This window comes from Mustela lutreola, chromosome 7, assembly GCF_030435805.1.
Source record: "Mustela lutreola isolate mMusLut2 chromosome 7, mMusLut2.pri, whole genome shotgun sequence".
NCBI classification, from domain to species: Eukaryota; Metazoa; Chordata; class Mammalia; order Carnivora; family Mustelidae; genus Mustela; species Mustela lutreola.
The window spans coordinates 66164869-66182832 of NC_081296.1; the positions used below are offsets into that span (position 1 = coordinate 66164869).

The window sequence follows — 17964 nt, forward strand, 5'->3', positions numbered from 1 at the left end:
AGTTTAGTCAATATACCAATACAGACTTTTCTAAAAGCTCAGTTCAGCAGTGCCTGGGTGGCACAGTCCACTGAGTGTCCGACTCTTTGGTTTCTGCTGGGGTGGTGATCTCAGGGTCCTCGGATAGAGTCCCACCTCAGACTCTGTGCTCAGTGTGGTCTGCTTGGGATTCTCTCTCCCCCTCCCTTTGTCCCTCCCATTCATGCTCTCGCTCGCTCTCTCTCTAAAATAAAGAAATCTTTAAAAAAATAAATAATAAATAAATAAAACCTCAGTTCATATCATATCAAACAACTGCTCAGAAAACTTTATCAGTCTGCAATAACTTGCTGATAAATAGGACTCCATTCTACTTTTACAATTTTGTTTGCCTAAAAGTAGACCCTTGATAATAGAATTTTGACCAGAGTCTTCTGTAAAGTTCCAAACTCCCATCACAATCTGATCTAATATCAAATTCAGCATTCCACTCTTCTATTTATCCAAAGTACAGTATTGTTGTCACCGGACACCACTGTCTTTTTCCTCTTGACCACTAGAAGAGCATTTTTTACTAACCAACATAGAAATAACTTTTAATACCACACCAGGTTTCAGGGCCATGTGATGCCAGGTAGAGACCAGCAGAGCTGTGCTGGCAGTGGTGCTCAACCGGGAGCTAGAGGCAGGCACTAAGTGACTCACTCCCAAATGAGAGTGCTGCAGAAAGCCAGGTTCAAATGCTTGCTTCAGCAATATTCAAGTTTCTAAAATGTCGTGCATCTTTGCATAATTAGCATAAAGTCAAAATTTGATACAATTTAGTCCATAAATGCTGATTTTGTTTTCTGTTCCCTAAAATGGCCCAAGCTTTCCCACATCTGGCCCTTTTCCACAAAATCTCTTCTTTCTCTATGGCCTATGCCCCATTACACAGAGTGAAACCCTCCCCATTCTTCAAGTTTTCAACTCAGATTTCACATTTTCCACAAAGACTTCCGGATCTCTTCACTATAATCATTCTCTAATTTGAACGAACACAGTATTTTTTTGTTACCTGTCACTGGTTTTATTCTGCTTTATGTTATCATATTTGTTTACTATTCTTATGCTCTCCCCTGGATCAAAAGCTTAACTCTATACCCCAACTTTGAGAGAGATTTTTCTACATACTAAATACACAGAAATTTGTTTGCATTTAATTAAATCTGGATTTTTTATTTGACAAAACAATTTAACCTTGCAACATCAGTTACCACCATAGTTTTTTAAATCCAATCATGAATTATGACACTTAAAATAATAAGCCCATTACTTTCCATTTGGAGGTCCAGAGAAAACTATTAAAATATATCTGAATGGATGGCTTTGAGCATGGAAGAAAGATGACTCACAAATGTCTACACAGGCATTCACTATTCTACTATGTAGCCCATTGCCCCCACCCCCACCAAATTTAAGTAAGCAGTAGTTAATGGTATCAGTATTGGTCATCCACTGTAGCAAATGAACCACACTAATGCAAGATGTTAATACTAGAGGTAGTTGAGATGATTGTATAGGAACTCTGTACTTTCTGCACATTATTTTCTGTAATCTTAGTACTATTCTAAAAAATCAAGTCTATTTTTTTAAAAACGTAATGTATCAGGGAACACAGTTCTTTATTAAATCTGGTATGTATTTCAATTAAGAAACTGTTTAATGTAAAAATTACAAGTCATAAGAGCTAATGCTTTAAAAAGCTAAAAAACTTCTCTAAAAGAGAAGGCAGATAAACGGGGTGGGGGGAAGTCTGCCTTATTCAAAGATGTAGTCTTACAAATGTACGTTGTATGTGATTATACTGTATCTCTTTTTCTTTCTTCTGCCCTGTGGTTCAGAGGCAGATGTGCAGTTCTAGAATTTTTTTCTCTAGCTGATTTGAAGCTATTGGCCATGTTCTCTCTCATTATAGGGTTGATGGAAAGCTTTAGAAAAGTTACAGAAAAATGAGAGGGAAAATAAGCGTAAATGCCAGAATCCTGTATAGGGATCAGGGAAGGTCTAACTCCAAGAATTTCCACTTTCATTATATTTTCATTTCATTGGTTCCATTTCAAATCTTCCTTCACCGTACTTTCAAAAGCCCCTTTTATTTCTTTAAATATGTGAAGCAGACTTATTTTACATTCCGAAATAGTCCGTTCCAAACTGCAGTCTGTGTGAAACTGATTCTATGTGTGTGTTTTTTCTATTAACTCTTGCTTGTGATGGCTTATTTCCCTAGGCATTTGGGGAGGGGGGAGCTCTTTATTGTGAACTTGTGGTCCTTACACTTTATTTGTGGGAACTATTTAAGTCTAGATTTAAACTGTGTTCTTCCAAAGAGACTTCCTTTTCCTTCAACCAGAAACCAGGAGTACTGCCAACCTAAGACCACTTTCAGCTAAGCATTCAACTTGAGGTTTTTCGAACCCTATAAGTAGTGTGAACTCAAACTCAAAACCTACCTTCATGCAGGCTTGTCGTTAGGAATTCTCATGGGAGAATTTTTCTCCATTCCACACACAACCAAAGCAAAGACACAAAACTCTCTCCACAGAAGGTTTTTTTTCTAGTTCATTCACTGAGGTTTTAACAATTTGGTGAACCGACTCTGTGTGGGAGTTCTGATCTGACCTCCTCAGCCTCGGGCCCTGCCTCCTTGGCCCCCTACACACAGTCTGTTGAAACCCAGGCTTCAGGCCATTGAAGATCAATAGATACCTCAGGGACAAATGCTGGCTCCAGCAGTCACTTACCCCTCACTTATCTTGTCATTTTTGTCCCCCGAGGAATTCCCTTTTCTGCCAGCTCATTCATGCTTCAAAAATTACTTTAAAAACAAATACATCTTGTACCATTTTTAGGTTTCCTTTACTAAGAGGGGCTTCTCTAATATCTAGTCTGCCATATAGCTAGAAGTAGGACTCTCCCATGAAGCTATATGTAATTCACAGTCCTCAGCAGTATTTCTCAGTTTGAGCTTCTCTAACTTGCTGCCATGGCCACAGAAATGCCAGTTCCACACCGGAGTCTGCTTCTGGTCCCTGGCCTCACACAGATCATTTTGACCTCACATCAGTCAGACTTCCGGCTCCAGGTCAGCTAAGTTTTGTGTTTCTACTGCATTTCACATGTGTTCTAGTGCATTCCATCGAGATATACATCTTGCTTTATTCTTATGCTGTTTTCGTAAATTTTTTATAGTTAGAGCCAAGGTAAGTATAAACTTAGATTAATACATGATCTTGACCAGAAATCAACATTAAATTACGTTTTTAAAATAGACCTTTCAGGGTGTGTGGGTGGCTCAGTCATTGGGCGTCTGCCTTTGGCTCGGGGCATGATCCCAGGGTCCTGGACTCTGGCTCCACATCGGGCTCCCTGCTTGGTGGGGAGCCTGCTTCTCCCTCTGACACTCCCCCTGCTTGTGTTCCTTCTCACCCTGTCTCTCTCTGTCAAATAAATAGATAAAAGTCTTTAAAATAAAATAAAATAGACCTTTCAGAGGTGCCTGGGTGGCTCAGTTAAGTGACTGCCTTCAGCTCAGGTCATGATTCCAGGGTCCTGGGATGGAGTCCCACATTGGGCTCTCTATTCAGTGGGGACTCTGCCTCTCCCTTTGCCCTTCTCCCTGCTCATGTGTGCGCTCTCTCTCTCTCTTTCAAATAAAATCTTTTTTAAAAAATAAAATAGAACTTCCAGTTTAAAAAAAAAAAGGACTTTCATGTCAAATTTTATAGGCAGTTTTTAAAGAATCATATATGTTTTTTCCTAAAACATTAGCATCTAGTGTCAGTAGCCAATGGTATCATGTTAATAAGGCAGAATGTTGAGAATGTGAATTTTTTTAAGTATAATTACCATATAATATATTAGTTTTAGGTGTACAATATGGTGATTCAACAATTTTACACATTACTCAGTGCTCATTATGCTGAGTGTACTCTAATCCCCTTTACCTACTTCACCCTTCCTTCATCCACCTTCCCTCTGATAACCACCAGTTTGTTCTCTATAGTTAAGAGTCTTTTTGTTGTCTCTTTTTCCTTTGTTCATTTGTCCTGTTTCTTAAATGCCACATATGAATGAAATCATATGGTATTTGTCTTGCTCTGATTGACTTATTTCACTCAGCATTATATATTCCAGATCCATCCATGTTGTCACAAATGGAAAGAGCTCATTCTTCATGGCTGAGTAATATTCCATTGTGTATACAGACCACAACTTCTTTATCCATTCATCTATGGATGAACACTTGGGTTGCTTCCATATCTTGGCTATTGTAAATAATGCTGCAATAAACATATAGGGTACATATAACTTTTTGAATTAGTGTTTTCATTTTCTTTAAGTAACTACCCAGTAATAGAATTATTAGATCATATGATAATTCTATTTTTAATTCTTTGAGGAACTTCCATACTATTTTCCACAGTGGTTGCACCAGTTTGCATTCCTACCAACATTGCATAAGATTTCCTTTTTCTCCACATCACAAATACTTGTTACTTTTTATGTTTTCTTTTTAATTTTTAATTTTTTATTTATTTTGCTCCTTGTACTTTTTATTCTAGCTATCCTGATGGGTGTATAGAGAACAAGAATTTAATAGATAAAGATAATCTCTGGACCCAGTAAACTACAGATGAAGGTTTCTATAGTTCCGTGTAATATATATGAGCCAAAGAGCTAAAAAACAATGACAAGGGCAGAACCCAGAGATGATATCAAGACATCACTATCTAGTCAGAACACAGGTCCAGAAGACACAAAGGGAAGGTAAAGAAGGGAGAAGCCAGCCACATTTGGTGACTAAGTTCTAGGAGATTGGTTGCTCAGAACCATGGGCATCAGAGATCAGGAACAGGCCTTCACTCAGCGCTCCTCAAAGTGTGGCCTGCTGACCAGGGCTGGCCCTCAAACTGTTTGTTGCAGGTCTGCTATGCAACAAGAAGCTATGCCAGAATTTAAATCAACTGATTCACCAAGCAAGCTTTTCTCAATGAAGTAAGGAGTACATGAACTTACATTCTGGTAAAAGTTCCTTACCCCCACCAATAACAAACAGTTGTTTGACCATCCACATTAAAATCACTGCTTCAGATAACCCCTGTTTTGGACAGAGACAGCCTCAGACCATAACAAGAAGCAGATCTAGAATCCTGAAGGTCTGTTTAAAAACAAAACAAAATAAAAAACAAACAAACAAAAAATAATCTGATTGTAGCTGGTTAAGAAAAAAATGAAAGGATTAAAGACAAACTATGAATACAAACAACATCTCCACTGGGAATTCATCATTCCCACTGGGAATCTATTCAAGAATTTATTACACTAAATGATACTAAAAATGACCTCAAGTATTGGAAAAGAAATTAAATAGTATTACTACCACATGTTAACAACTAAGTAATAGGCTTAATTTTAACCTCCCAAAGTGTCATAAGTTTTAATTATTTATGCATTCTAATTTTATGTAAGTACACACTATACTGGTTAAATGTGTGTATGTGGCATATTATAATCTTTACAATACTTATTTAACTTTATAAAATTCTATTTCTTTCCTTTAATAAGATATTATTGTTTCTTTATTGATGTATATGCATGCATTCATTCCATATAACCACATCTAGGGCCTCAACCAATGAGCCTTGGAAACTAATTTAGAATGTAAACAGTGAATTGTGTTAAAATCTAACTAGCCTTATATCTAATTCTAGAGATTCTGCTCAACAATAAAGTTTTTTCAGCAATGTCCACAATAGCCAAACTATGGAAAGAGCCTAGATGTTAATCAACAGATGAATGGTTAAAGAAGACATGATATATTTACACACACACACACACACACACACACACACACACACACGATGGAATACTATGCAGCCATCAAAAATGAAATCCTGCCATTTGCAATGACATGGACGGAACTGGAGGGTATTAGGCTAAGCGAAATAAGTCAACCAGAGAAAGACACTTATCATATGATCTCTCTGATATGAAGAATTTGAAAGGCAGGGCAGGGGGTTGTGGGGGGAAGGGAGGGGAAAATGAAACAAGATGGGACTTGGAAGGGGGACAAGCTATAAGAGACTCTTAATCCCAGGAAACAAACTGAGGGTTGCTGGGGTAGGAGGGATAGGGTGGCTAGGTTATGGACATTGGGTAGGGCATGTGCTATTGTGAGTGCTGTGAATTGTGTAAGACTGATGATTCACAGACCTGAACCCCTGAAACAAATAATACATTATATGTTAATAAACTTTTTAAAAATTTTAAAAACCAAAGCTTTGTAAAATTGGGTAATATTAGGGACGCCTCAGTGGCTCAGTTGGTTAAGCGGCTGCCTTCGTCTCAGGTCATGATCCCAGCATCCTGGGATCGAGTCCCGTATCAGGCTCCTTGTTCAGCAGGGAGCCTGCTTCTCCCTCTGCCTCTGCCTGCCTCTCTGCCTACTTGTGATCTCTCTCTCTCTCTGACAAATAAATAAGTAAAATCTTTAATAAAAAAATATAAATAAATAAAATCAGGTAATATTCTAAAACAAGATTGCCACCAAAATTTTCATTTTTAAGATGACATTCAAGACTTGTACATTATCATTCAGAAACAGCACAATACCTACACTTCTATGATGAGATCAAGTCTGCATTATTATAATACATGTTAAAAATCATAATCCAGAAGAAAATATCCTGAATAATTTTTAAAATGTTTTATTATATAGGCAGAATACAAGGCATATATATATACATATGCATATATATATTTATCCTCTCTTGTTCCAAAATATATTTGAAACTGAAATCTATTAATGTACTTATAAGTTTTTTAAGTGATGGTTGAAACAAAATAAGTTAATAAAAAAAATCCAATTACCTTTAATATTTTATTCCCAAAGTAATACAGCTAAATTGTGCTTTCAATTTATTCTACAACATATTTGAATACTACACATAGTTGATAGCTTTAAAGTGGTTACTAGCTCATTGATTCACTCTGGAACAATTCTAGAACACCAACCATGTACCTCTAACTGCTAGATGCTGTTTTGCAATCATTAAATAATACTATTCAGTTGCAAAAAATTTTATCAGATGATGTGCTTCCGAAAATTCTGTGCTCTACTTACTTGTTTCAAAATGTGTTTCTTTTTGCCTATGATTTTGAGAATGGATTTTTCAAGGTTTATTCCACTGTGGATCTGCAAATCCCACTCTCAAAATTTCACAGCCAAATATTTTGCATCATTATTGCACACCCTGCCAACACCTACAGAAGGAAAAGTAAAAGCTGTAAATTATATAAAAATACCAATAATGTATATGTCTATATACATTCTATAAAAATACCAATAATGTATATGTCAATGATATCACTGCTATCAATATTATCATTGTTATCATCTACCTTCCTAAAAGCTGTTACAAATGACAACGAAAGATTAAATAATTTCTACACTTCCCAACAATGACGCTAAACAGAAAGCATAATTCCTTTCCCAACTCAGGTCTTAGTTAATGTATGAATACCAAAACACAGTTGTTAATCATCCAGTTTAACCACGAACATGTCAGGTTTGTTTGGAGTTCCACTAAATTTGGGAAAGATGTATAAATGTAAGAGTTTAAAGGCTTTAGAATGAAGCCCACATTTGTCTGTGGCCCCAAATCTTAGCTGAAAATTGGCTCGTCTGAGCAGATGTGACTTAGAGCGGCTGAATGTAACAGAAAGCTCACAGACTGAAGCGTCAAAAGAATTGAGGATTGGCCCAGGTCTATCACTAACTGTGAGTCTTGGAAAAATCAGTTGGCTATTCAAGACTTCAGTTTCTAATCCATGGGACTGGCCCACGTGACCTGTAAGGACCCTTCAGCTCTCACATTCTATAATTCTGATTCTATGGCCTGTTTAGTAATTGAAGGTAGACCCTCCACCATTCACTGAGCAGAAGAAACCCTCCAGTCTTCTGATTGGGGTCCATGTATTCTTATACAAGGTTAAACAGCAAGAGCATGTCGAAATAAGAATCAGAACACAAGGATTTATCATCCTTTGTGAACCACATTCTTATCCACAATGCTCAGCAACAAGGCTTAGAGTGCTAAACATTTTGATGCAATAATGACAATGCAGTTCACCAAACAAGGCCAAGCTCAGTGGTTTCCAGGAAACCAAAAAGGGAAAGAATGTGGAAAGAAATAGTAGAGACTTCAAATGATGAAAAAAATAAATGAAGTTCAAACTAAGAATCAAAAGAGACACTATAAAGACCTAAAAAGTGTGGTCAATGCATTTAGAATGATTGAAACCATGGAAAACTTTTGCTAACAATACTAACAAAACATCTTTGAGAATATTTTATCATTAAAGGAGTCCATGAGATGAGATCAGATTGCTGATTCTTCCTTCGAAAATGCAAAAACTAAAATTTAATTCTTCTGATTTGTGAAAGCTAGAATTATTATGCAACTTCACTAAAAGCATTTTTACCTAATTCTAGAAGTTAAAGATGTTCTTTATTTGAAAAAAAAAATCCCCTTAGTCTTATCACAATGGAACACTCAATACCTCTGAAAATTAGGTTGAACATGAATTATTACTATTTATTTAAATTACTCAAGCAGCCTATCATTATAGTAAAGGGTTAAGTTGTATATAAATAAAACAAGGAAATAATAAAATTACCTCAGTTATTAGTCACTTTCTTCAGGGATAAAGGCAATTTAATAGAAAGTGGAAAATAATAGAACTAAGCTATTTATATTCTATTCCCCTTCAGATTGTTGTCAGTGTGTGCATATATATACACATATAATATATATATAATGTTATACAATTATATATATTATATAGTTAAGTTGATACTTATAATCTATCTAGAATTTTTATCTTTTTGTTCAGATCACTCATTTCCAACTAAAATTCCTTTGTTGACAAAATCCAAGTACTCGTCATTTTTATTACCTTACTATTGTATTAAATGGGTAGGACCATGTATAAATTGCTTTGACATTCTATTTGAGAGCATTTAAGTTGCTTCTTACTTTGTTTAGTTTGGTTCCTTTTAGCTGTTATTTCTTTGTATATGTTCCTAAAAGTGGAATTGTGTAGATCAGAAATAAAAATAATGTCACAGGTCAACAGTTGACCAATTGCTTTTCAGGGGAAAAATAACCAATTTAACAAGCTTCCAATAATGAGGTATTTACTCCAAAAACACAAAAACACTAATTCAAAGGGACACATGCACCCCTACATTACAAACATAGCAGCATTATTCACAATAGCCAAATTATGGAAACAACCCAAGTGTGTATAAATAGCTGAATGGATAAAGAAGATGTGGTATATATACACAATGAAGTATTATTCAGCCATAAAAAAAAAGAATGAAATTCTGCTATCTGCAACAATGCGGATGGAGCTAGAGAGCATTACACTAAGTGAAAGAAGTCAGCCAGAGAAAGACAAAGACTTTATGGTGTTAGTCATATGGGGCACTGAAGAAACAAAACAAATAAGCAAAGAAAAAAAAGAGAGAGGGAGAGGGAGACAGACAAACCAAGAATCAGATGCCCTCTCTCTCTTTTTTTTTTAAGATTTTATTTATTTATCTGAGAGACAGTGAACCTGAGAGAAATCACAGAGGAAGAGGGAGAAGCAGACTTGCCCCTGAGGGGAGAGCCTAATGCAGGGTTCAATCCCAGGACGCCAGGATCATGACCTGAGCTGAAGTCAGATGCTCAACAGACTGAACCATTCAGGCACCCCAAGAAACAGATTCTTAATTATCGAGAACAAACCAGTGGTTACCAGAGGTGGGTGGGGGGTGGGTGAAATAGGTGAAGGGGATTAACGCGTGCACTTGTGATGAATACTGAGTGATTCCACACTACAGTGCACACCTGAAACTAATATTACACTGTATGTTAACTACACTGGAATTTAAAATTTTTTAAGTTTTTTAATTAAAAAAATGTTTCTTCACCATAAATAAAATAGCTAATATTTTGATACTGTTCAAATATTGCTGCTTCTACCTCCATACCACTCCCAATATGACATAATTATACTTATCATTATCTTTGCTGCTCTGGTAAGTGTATTTAGGGCCTAAAGATTGTTTGAATATGAATTTTTTTTAATTTTTTAAAAGATTTTATTTATTTTTTTGAGACAGAGAGAGAGAAAGAGAGAGCAAAAGCAGCAGGGAGGGCCAGAAGGCGAGGGAGAAGACTCCCCACTGAGCAAGGAGCCCAATGTGGGGATCTATTCCATGACTCTGGGATCATAACCCAAGACGAAAACAGATGCTTAACTGACTGAACCACCCAGGTGCCCTGAATATGAATTTTAAGTACGGGTAAGGCTGAACATAATTCTTTATGATGACTCACTCTAATTTCCTAAATCCATGAAGACAATAAGTAATGATCCTTCATATATATCAATGTTTTACATATTTTGAAATATTGTTTCTATTTACAAATGCAATACATGTACATTATGGAAAGTCTAGATATAGAGAAAAGTATGAGAAAAGGTATAAAAAGCATCCATAATCCCAACTCACTTTTCCCTTTAAATAGTCTGTTATAAAAAGTTTTATCACCTCCCCATCCATCCCATCTCTACTAAAAGTAATCACTGCTTAGCATTTGTTATATATTATCCCAGCATTTTTCTATGATTTTTTAAATAAAAATGGAATCATACTATTGTCTTAAACAACAGACTGTATCACAGACATCTTTCCAGGATACATAGATCTACCTCATTTCTTCTGATAGCTCTCTGCCATTCTGGTGTATGTTTACAATAATAAGTTATGAAACCAGGTTGAAGAAGGGCAAAGAGATCCCCACCGCTACCTGAGGCAGCCATGTTACGTTTGTCTCCTTTCTCCATTTCCGGTATGGTCTCACAGGCACCACCAACCCCCTTGCTTCCCTGGTCTTGCATTGCAATCACTCAACCTCTCCTCGCCCCTGCCTCATCTCTGGACCCATTTCTTCTGCTCCCGCTGGACTGCCGAGGCCTGTCAGAGATGACCCCAAGCCCCGCGGGCTGGCTCCCTGTCCTAGCTAGGGTTCCAAACTCAGCCGGGCTGTCCTCCTGGTTCACCGTTGCTCCCCTCTCGTCCTCACACCATCTACTTCAATCCTTCCCCACCCTGCTTCAAGGCCCCATCCCTACTCTGCCCTCTCATTCCAGTCATATGCTTTCATCTCTAATTCACAGACTAGATAGAGAACATGCAAGCATGACCTCTCTCACTTATTCTTCAGCTCCAAACCTACCTTTCTAGGCTCATCCTTCTCTCCTTTCATCCTCAGTCAGAAAAGGGGCATCTTGATCCTTCTCTAAGTTGTACACCGCCATCTTCAACCTCATCCTTTCCACTATACCCCTCCTCATCACCATAGAAACAAGCATATGTAAATGCCACCTTAATAATGTTAATAATAAGAGTAACAATACTAATAATAAACATTTCTATAGCGCTCAAAATGTGCCAAACCCTGTTTGAAGCACTTTACATGAATTAAGATGAATTTAATCTTCGTAATGGCCTATAAGGTAGGCATTCATTACAACTATCCCATTCTACTGATCAAGGAACTAAAGCAGAGAGGTCAAGAGACCTGTCCAAGGTCACACAACTAGGAAGTGCAGAGTTTGAGATTCAAATCCAAACAGGCTGCTTCAGTGTCTGGTTCTTAACCACTATGTCCCATGTACAGAAACTTACAGAGCCGAACTAGAACCCAGGGAGGAAATAAAAGCAGAGTGGGTTTCAAAGAGTGAAGGGGCAGAGAAGCCTGTAGAGCACCTAAAACAGCAGAAAGTGACTCTTTGAGCTAGACAGGTAAATCAGGGGACAGGGACCAGCGCCCATCGTACGCAAAAAAGAGGTCATCTGCAGGTTCTGTCTTGTGTTGCTTATTCTATGAATACAGCTATTTTCATTTTCTCTTGATTCTATCATCTCAAATTATCTCCATACAAGTAGTTAGCCTGATAAAGAACGCTTTTATCCATGGTCACAGCAGTACTCCTCAGCCCACGGGAACCAACCAGGCAAGAGATGAGTGACTGAGCACAAATTCTCCCCATCATGTGGGACAAAGAGCTCAAAGCACAGCGCCTCCTCCACACTTGCCATGCGCAAGCTGCCTGCATGTGCTGGACCAAACCACCCAGCCACCCTTTGTATACTGAAACCCTCTCTACTCACTCCAGCCTCGAAAACCTTGCCCCAGACAGATCAATCCCAGAGACCAATCCTGAATCATGCTAACTCTTCCTTAATACTTATCAGAAATCTCTCTCTTCATGGACCCCCAATCACCATGTTTTTTAGCTAAACTGTCAAAGATTAAGACTAATACTTCAAATAGTAGTCCTTTAGATATCCTTAGGAGAGGGATGTTGTGTAGTTTTAGACTAAACCATCCCCTCGTTCCCCACAACACACACACACACACACACACACACACACCCCTCTTCTTCACCAAGCTAAATAAATACACTCAGTCCCACCAACAATCCTTCATAGGACCTGCTTTTAAATCTCTTCCTCATCCTTGTCCTCTACTATCCATAAGATCCATTTTGCTCGCCTCTCCCATACAGGCAGCATATCGGCTCCATACCATCGCTGACTCATAGCGAGCGAATTCTGAAGATTTTTTCCACATATGCTGCTTCCAGCAGCCACAGCTCACCCTTCCTCTACTTACACCGCTGGTATTTGGGACTCCTGTTGGCCCGCTAGAGCTCATACTACGCTTGCGAGCCTCAACCTCATCCCACTGTGCCTGCCTTCCCTAGTTCCTGACAGCTGTTCTAATGACACCAATACCACCACCTCCTTCAGACTAACCCGGATCCCACTTCCTCAGTCAATCTTGACAAAGGCACACGTGCATTCACAGCCTCAGAATTAAGTCACTTTTCCAACTTTTATGGGCAAATCAATCCTGGGACTCAGGTGGTTCCAGGACTATCCCCAGGGCTCCTACGCTGCCCCTTCTTTCGCTCCTTGCCCAGTGCATCCCTAAAACTGAGTATGAATTTTATCCCTAAATCACCAGTTCATGGCCAGAGATTATTGCTTTTACCCAGTGATCTTGAAACAATATTCTCTCATAATAAGAAAAATAAGGCAAAATTGCAAAATTAGCCATTTCTAGAAGGTATCGTTCAGAGAACATACTCTTTGGTCTATAGGTAGCAGGCTAACTTTTTTCTATACACGGAAGACAATCTCACATTCTCCTAAAAAGTTTTACTGAACTTCCAAAAGTAACTTTCAATAGAATATTTAAACCAATTAATACCAGTTATCAAGCATACACGCTAAACTTTATATACTACCAATAACATCATTTTTTGCCAAAAAAATATGCCAGCAATCACAGGCCAAAGGACAAAGGCCCTCTAGCCCTACTCCCTTGATTTTAAAGTAAGAAAACCAAGACTCTAAGAGGAAAAAGTGATTTATCAAGTTGACATATCAGGCCACTGACAACCTTGAAACAAGGACTCAAGTCTCCAGATTCCCCATCCACAAAATACCTAGAAATCTCTGAGGTACACTGGGCCTTACAGAGTAGTATCTTCCCTAAAAAGTACACACACGTGGTACGCAATGTGATCCACAGGGTATCGTGAAACGCTAAGCAATTAAAACATAAAGATGATACAGATCAATACTCATACACCTTTATCATACCAGTTTCTCCAAGTGTTGACTGTAAAAGAAGATAGTTGTTAAAAGATGATCATTTAGGGGTGACTGGGTGGTTCAGTGGGTTGAACCTCTGCCTTCAGCTCAGGTCATGGTCTCGGAGTCCTGGGATCAAGCCCCGAGTCAGGCTCTCTGCTCAGCAGGGAGCCTGCTTCCCCTTCTCTCTCTGCCTGCTTCTCTGCCTACTTGTGATTTCTGTCAAATAAATAAATAAATCTTATTTTAAAAAGGATGATCATTTGGATCCTGTCTCTTCCACTTAGTAGCTACATTTGCTTGAGTAATTTACTCAACTTCTATTTCCTCGTGTGGAAAGTGAGGATAGTAATATTGACCTCAAGAGTGCTAATAAAGACTACATAGTAAGTTATAATATACTTGGACCAGTGCCTACTACCACTGGTAGGCACACAGTACTTGCTCTTCTCTACTTATGCGTATTATTCTTTCCCACTTAGGTAACAACCAACTCTTGATATTTACCATATCTCTGTAAGTCTAGCCAACTTTCATATGACACCGGGAAAAAAATGTAAGATTTCCTAAAGGATCCAGGTTTTGCATCCAAAATTACATAATAGCAGAGACAAAGCAGAAAATAATGGATATATGTCCAAGGCATATAACAAATGGTCAGAAATCAGGAGAGCTGAAATATGGAGAATGACAGGCTTTGCCTGCCTTGGATTGACAGGTACGGGATGAGAAGTGCCCAGGGTTTTCAAAACCAGTCAAGCCACAAACACCATATTTACCAAGTTGGCAGTGCCCCGTCACTACCACCACAACTATTGGCCAAGAGCCTCTTTACACTCCCTAACCATTCTTACTTCCTCTACTTCTTCCCTGTATCAATAGCCCCAAGGAGAAAAAAATCCCTCAGAAGATAAAAATGGAGGAGTCCCTGATATAATTCTCATTTCATTTCCCATGAAAAGTAAATAAAAATGAATGTTAAAGAGAAGTACAATGCATTCGGTCCCCTTCGATCTGCTGTCTGGCCCTCATGAGGTAACCTGCCTACCCTCTTAGGCTCCGCGTCAGGGCTGCTGTCCATGGCTGGTGAATGGTTCAGAGCAATTCAGCTACACATGAGCAGGGGGGGAATCTCCATCGGGATCAGTGCACGCTCTGGGAGAGCTCTAAGGAGATCAGAATTTAATCAAAATCACTTACCTGATGGTTACACCCATGCAACAGCATATAAAATGGAATAATGAGAGAAGCGACTGACCAGGTTTAAGTGGCTAGACAGGAGGTGACAATGCTGACAGAAGGGTGATACACGCCAGGACAAAAGAGAGAAGATTTTCAGAGTCATAAAGAACGGTGGCAAGATATGACAGCAAATTAGCCATAGTGGTTAAAACTTAATGAGGCTTGAAGATCAATCACCCAAGATAATAGGATTTAGTAGGAGACAGAAAGGAGGTGCTGCTGGCATTTGTGACAAGACCAGCCCTGGGAGAGAGGATGTAGGGAGAGTCACAAGTTGAGCCTTGTCATGTTTCATTTTAGGTAAAAGCCAAGGATTCAGTTGGAAGCATCCTCTGGGTAGCTGGAAAATCATAACATTATGGAGACTTTCTGATAGGATCAGAATATCAACCAGCTCACAATTTAGTTGATTTAAGAGTTTTCTCTCATCAGCAATAATGTTTTTACATGACAAGCTCTTAAAACATGAGATAGGCACAAGACGGATTTAGAACATATTTAAATTGAGTAACAATATATTATGAATTATGATCAAAAAGTGGGAGAATTTAAGCTGTACATTCAATATATAAAGATCATTTTATGGAGAATGACTACCAATTTTTTTCCATTAAAAAAAACATTTTTGTGACCATCAGGTACAGAATATTAGGTGTGTAGATCATTATTCTGACCTCACGTAGTATTTCACAGGTTTATTACATCACATAAAGTATGTATAATATTACATTAAGTTCTATGAATCATATTTTTACTCAAATTGTGACAAACTCCCATGTCAGTTTTCTTGACAGACTTAACAAATATAAAACCAGTCATAAAACAGTCCAAGGAAACTGGAAGCTTTTTTTAAGACAATTGCTGAGGACAATTAAAATTGAAATTAAAAAGAAGACTTATCACATTTTCCTTCAGTTTCCTCAGTCGGTCATCGATCTCCCTCAGCCGGTTTTGCTGATCCCGTTGCTCTTTGGTATTCCGAAGCACCTTTTCTCCTGGAGTTATTTCCATGTTTCTATCATCATCATGAAAGTTAGGTTCCTAATTAAAAAAAAAAAAAATTCATGCACAGGCTGAAAATGTACTGTCATACATTGCTCCAAAACAAATGAGATTTGAAAGTTAGTTTTGCTTCTCAGACAGTGTTTCTGTCCTTCAAAATGACATTCATAATTCTCTTAACTCTTCCTATTTGAGAGGGAAAGGTCCAACTGTACATGAAACAAGTAGGAAAATAAACTCAGTCATCTGGAAAGCAAGAAGTTTGAGTGAAAAGAGCAGTGGCCAGGAAGTGACACCTGGATTCTCATCCCCGCTCTGTACTTACCAGCTTAAGATCTTGGGCAAATCACACTTTGTCTGGACGCCACATTTACCATTTATAAATGACAGGGGGGAAAAAAATCCCACCATTCTGGCTATGAGAGACCAAGGTTCAAGGGAAAACTGGCCTTGGCAAAGTCAGGAGTTTTGAATCCTGGCTCTACCTGGTTCCTGACTAAGATGACCTTAGGGAAATCAACTAACCTCTCTGAGCTTCGGTCCCATCGTCTGCAGAACGATAATAACATCTAGCCTAAAAGTCATCACACTATGTCACTGGCATGCAACAAATCTTAGTGCCTAACAAATGTGAGCAAAATACGCCCTTTGAAAAGAATATGAACGACAAGGTGAAAGTATTTCACTATTATCAGCAATATTTGAATGGACAGAACCATAACCTCCCAAAGTTAATGTTATTTCTAGGTGATAAAAATGGGTATTTCTTGACAGTAAGTTGGCCTTCTCTCTATAGCTAAACCTCCCATTTTACTCCCATAGATCTCCTACTCCCTGTTGCCATGTAGGAGCCTGACATTGATGTCATGTTTGAACTTGCTCAAACCAGAATCCTCCCACATTCTCAAGCCTTACAGATGGTTGGTCACCAAGAGGAGTCACCATCTCACTTTCTAGTACCTCTTAATCAAGGCCCTCCTCTCTTTCTCACTCCCTCATCATTCCTCTGAACCAGTGTTTTCAGACTTACCCACAGAGCCTGGGAAAATCTTCAAAGGTCCTACCCCCACACTGGACAAAATTCTACTGGAGGGACTAACAGCCTGAAGCACAACTACTTGAAAATTTGAGAACTGTCACCTTAAGCAACTGCTCAAGCCTCTTCACTGACCTGGGTACCACCAGTCTCCCCATGCACTCCTGCCTCTGCAGAGAAGCCACGGAGCAAGGTGCAAAGTCCTCACCCAATCCTGGGCTGTGCCGGGGCTAGCTCCTCAGTCTCCTCTCCCACTGCTGGGGTCTCACACCCAAAGGCATGGCAATATTCACTCCTCCTCATTCTCTACCTCTCCATGCCTCTTTCTTCCAGCTCCTCATGAACAGTCCTACTCTGTCTGAGCACAGGTGTATTTCCCTGGTGAAATGTTCCCTGACATGCTTAGGAAGGGAAGATGGTCTCTTGATCACACCACCTGTTCCTCATTGTATTAACCATACTTCTGCTGCTCAGACTGGGATTGTGACTGATTCCAATCACCATACTCCTGAAGCCAGATGGACCCTGGTCCATGGACTGTACAGCTGAGCCTTGAACAGCATGAGTGTGAGCTGCTCAGTGCACTTTCATGCAGATTATTTTTCAACAAATAGAGTACAAGACGTATAAACATATTTTCTCTTCTTTATGATTTCCTTTCCTCCACCTTGCTTTATTGTAATAATGCAGTACATGATACATAGAGCATTCAAAATATGTGTTAATCAATTCTTTATATTATTGGGAAGGCTTCCAGTCAACAGTGAGCTATCAGCAGTTAAGCTTCCAGGAAGTTGAAAGTAACACAGAGATTTTTCAACTTCATGGAGGGAGGGGTCAGTGCCCCTCACCCCCACATTGTTCAAAAGTCAACTGTGATTTGGTTCTCAGAACTCTGATCACACTCATGTTTCAAGGAAATTTATATTGTGTAAAATTC

At 38.7% G+C, this 17964-nt stretch overlaps 1 protein-coding gene across 1 annotated transcript in view; it reads right to left on the reverse strand.

The window, feature by feature from the left end:
• Positions 1-13727: 13727 nt before the first annotated feature.
• The window catches only part of LOC131837167 (fibrous sheath-interacting protein 1-like), a 69169-nt gene continuing 64932 nt past the window's right edge, over positions 13728-17964 (reverse strand). The window contains exons 11-12 of the mRNA XM_059183408.1: positions 15890-16027; positions 13728-13772 (exon numbers count right to left, since the gene is read on the reverse strand). Of these exons, the coding sequence (XP_059039391.1) occupies positions 13728-13772; positions 15890-16027 (183 nt within the window). The remainder of the gene's footprint in view (positions 13773-15889; positions 16028-17964) is intronic.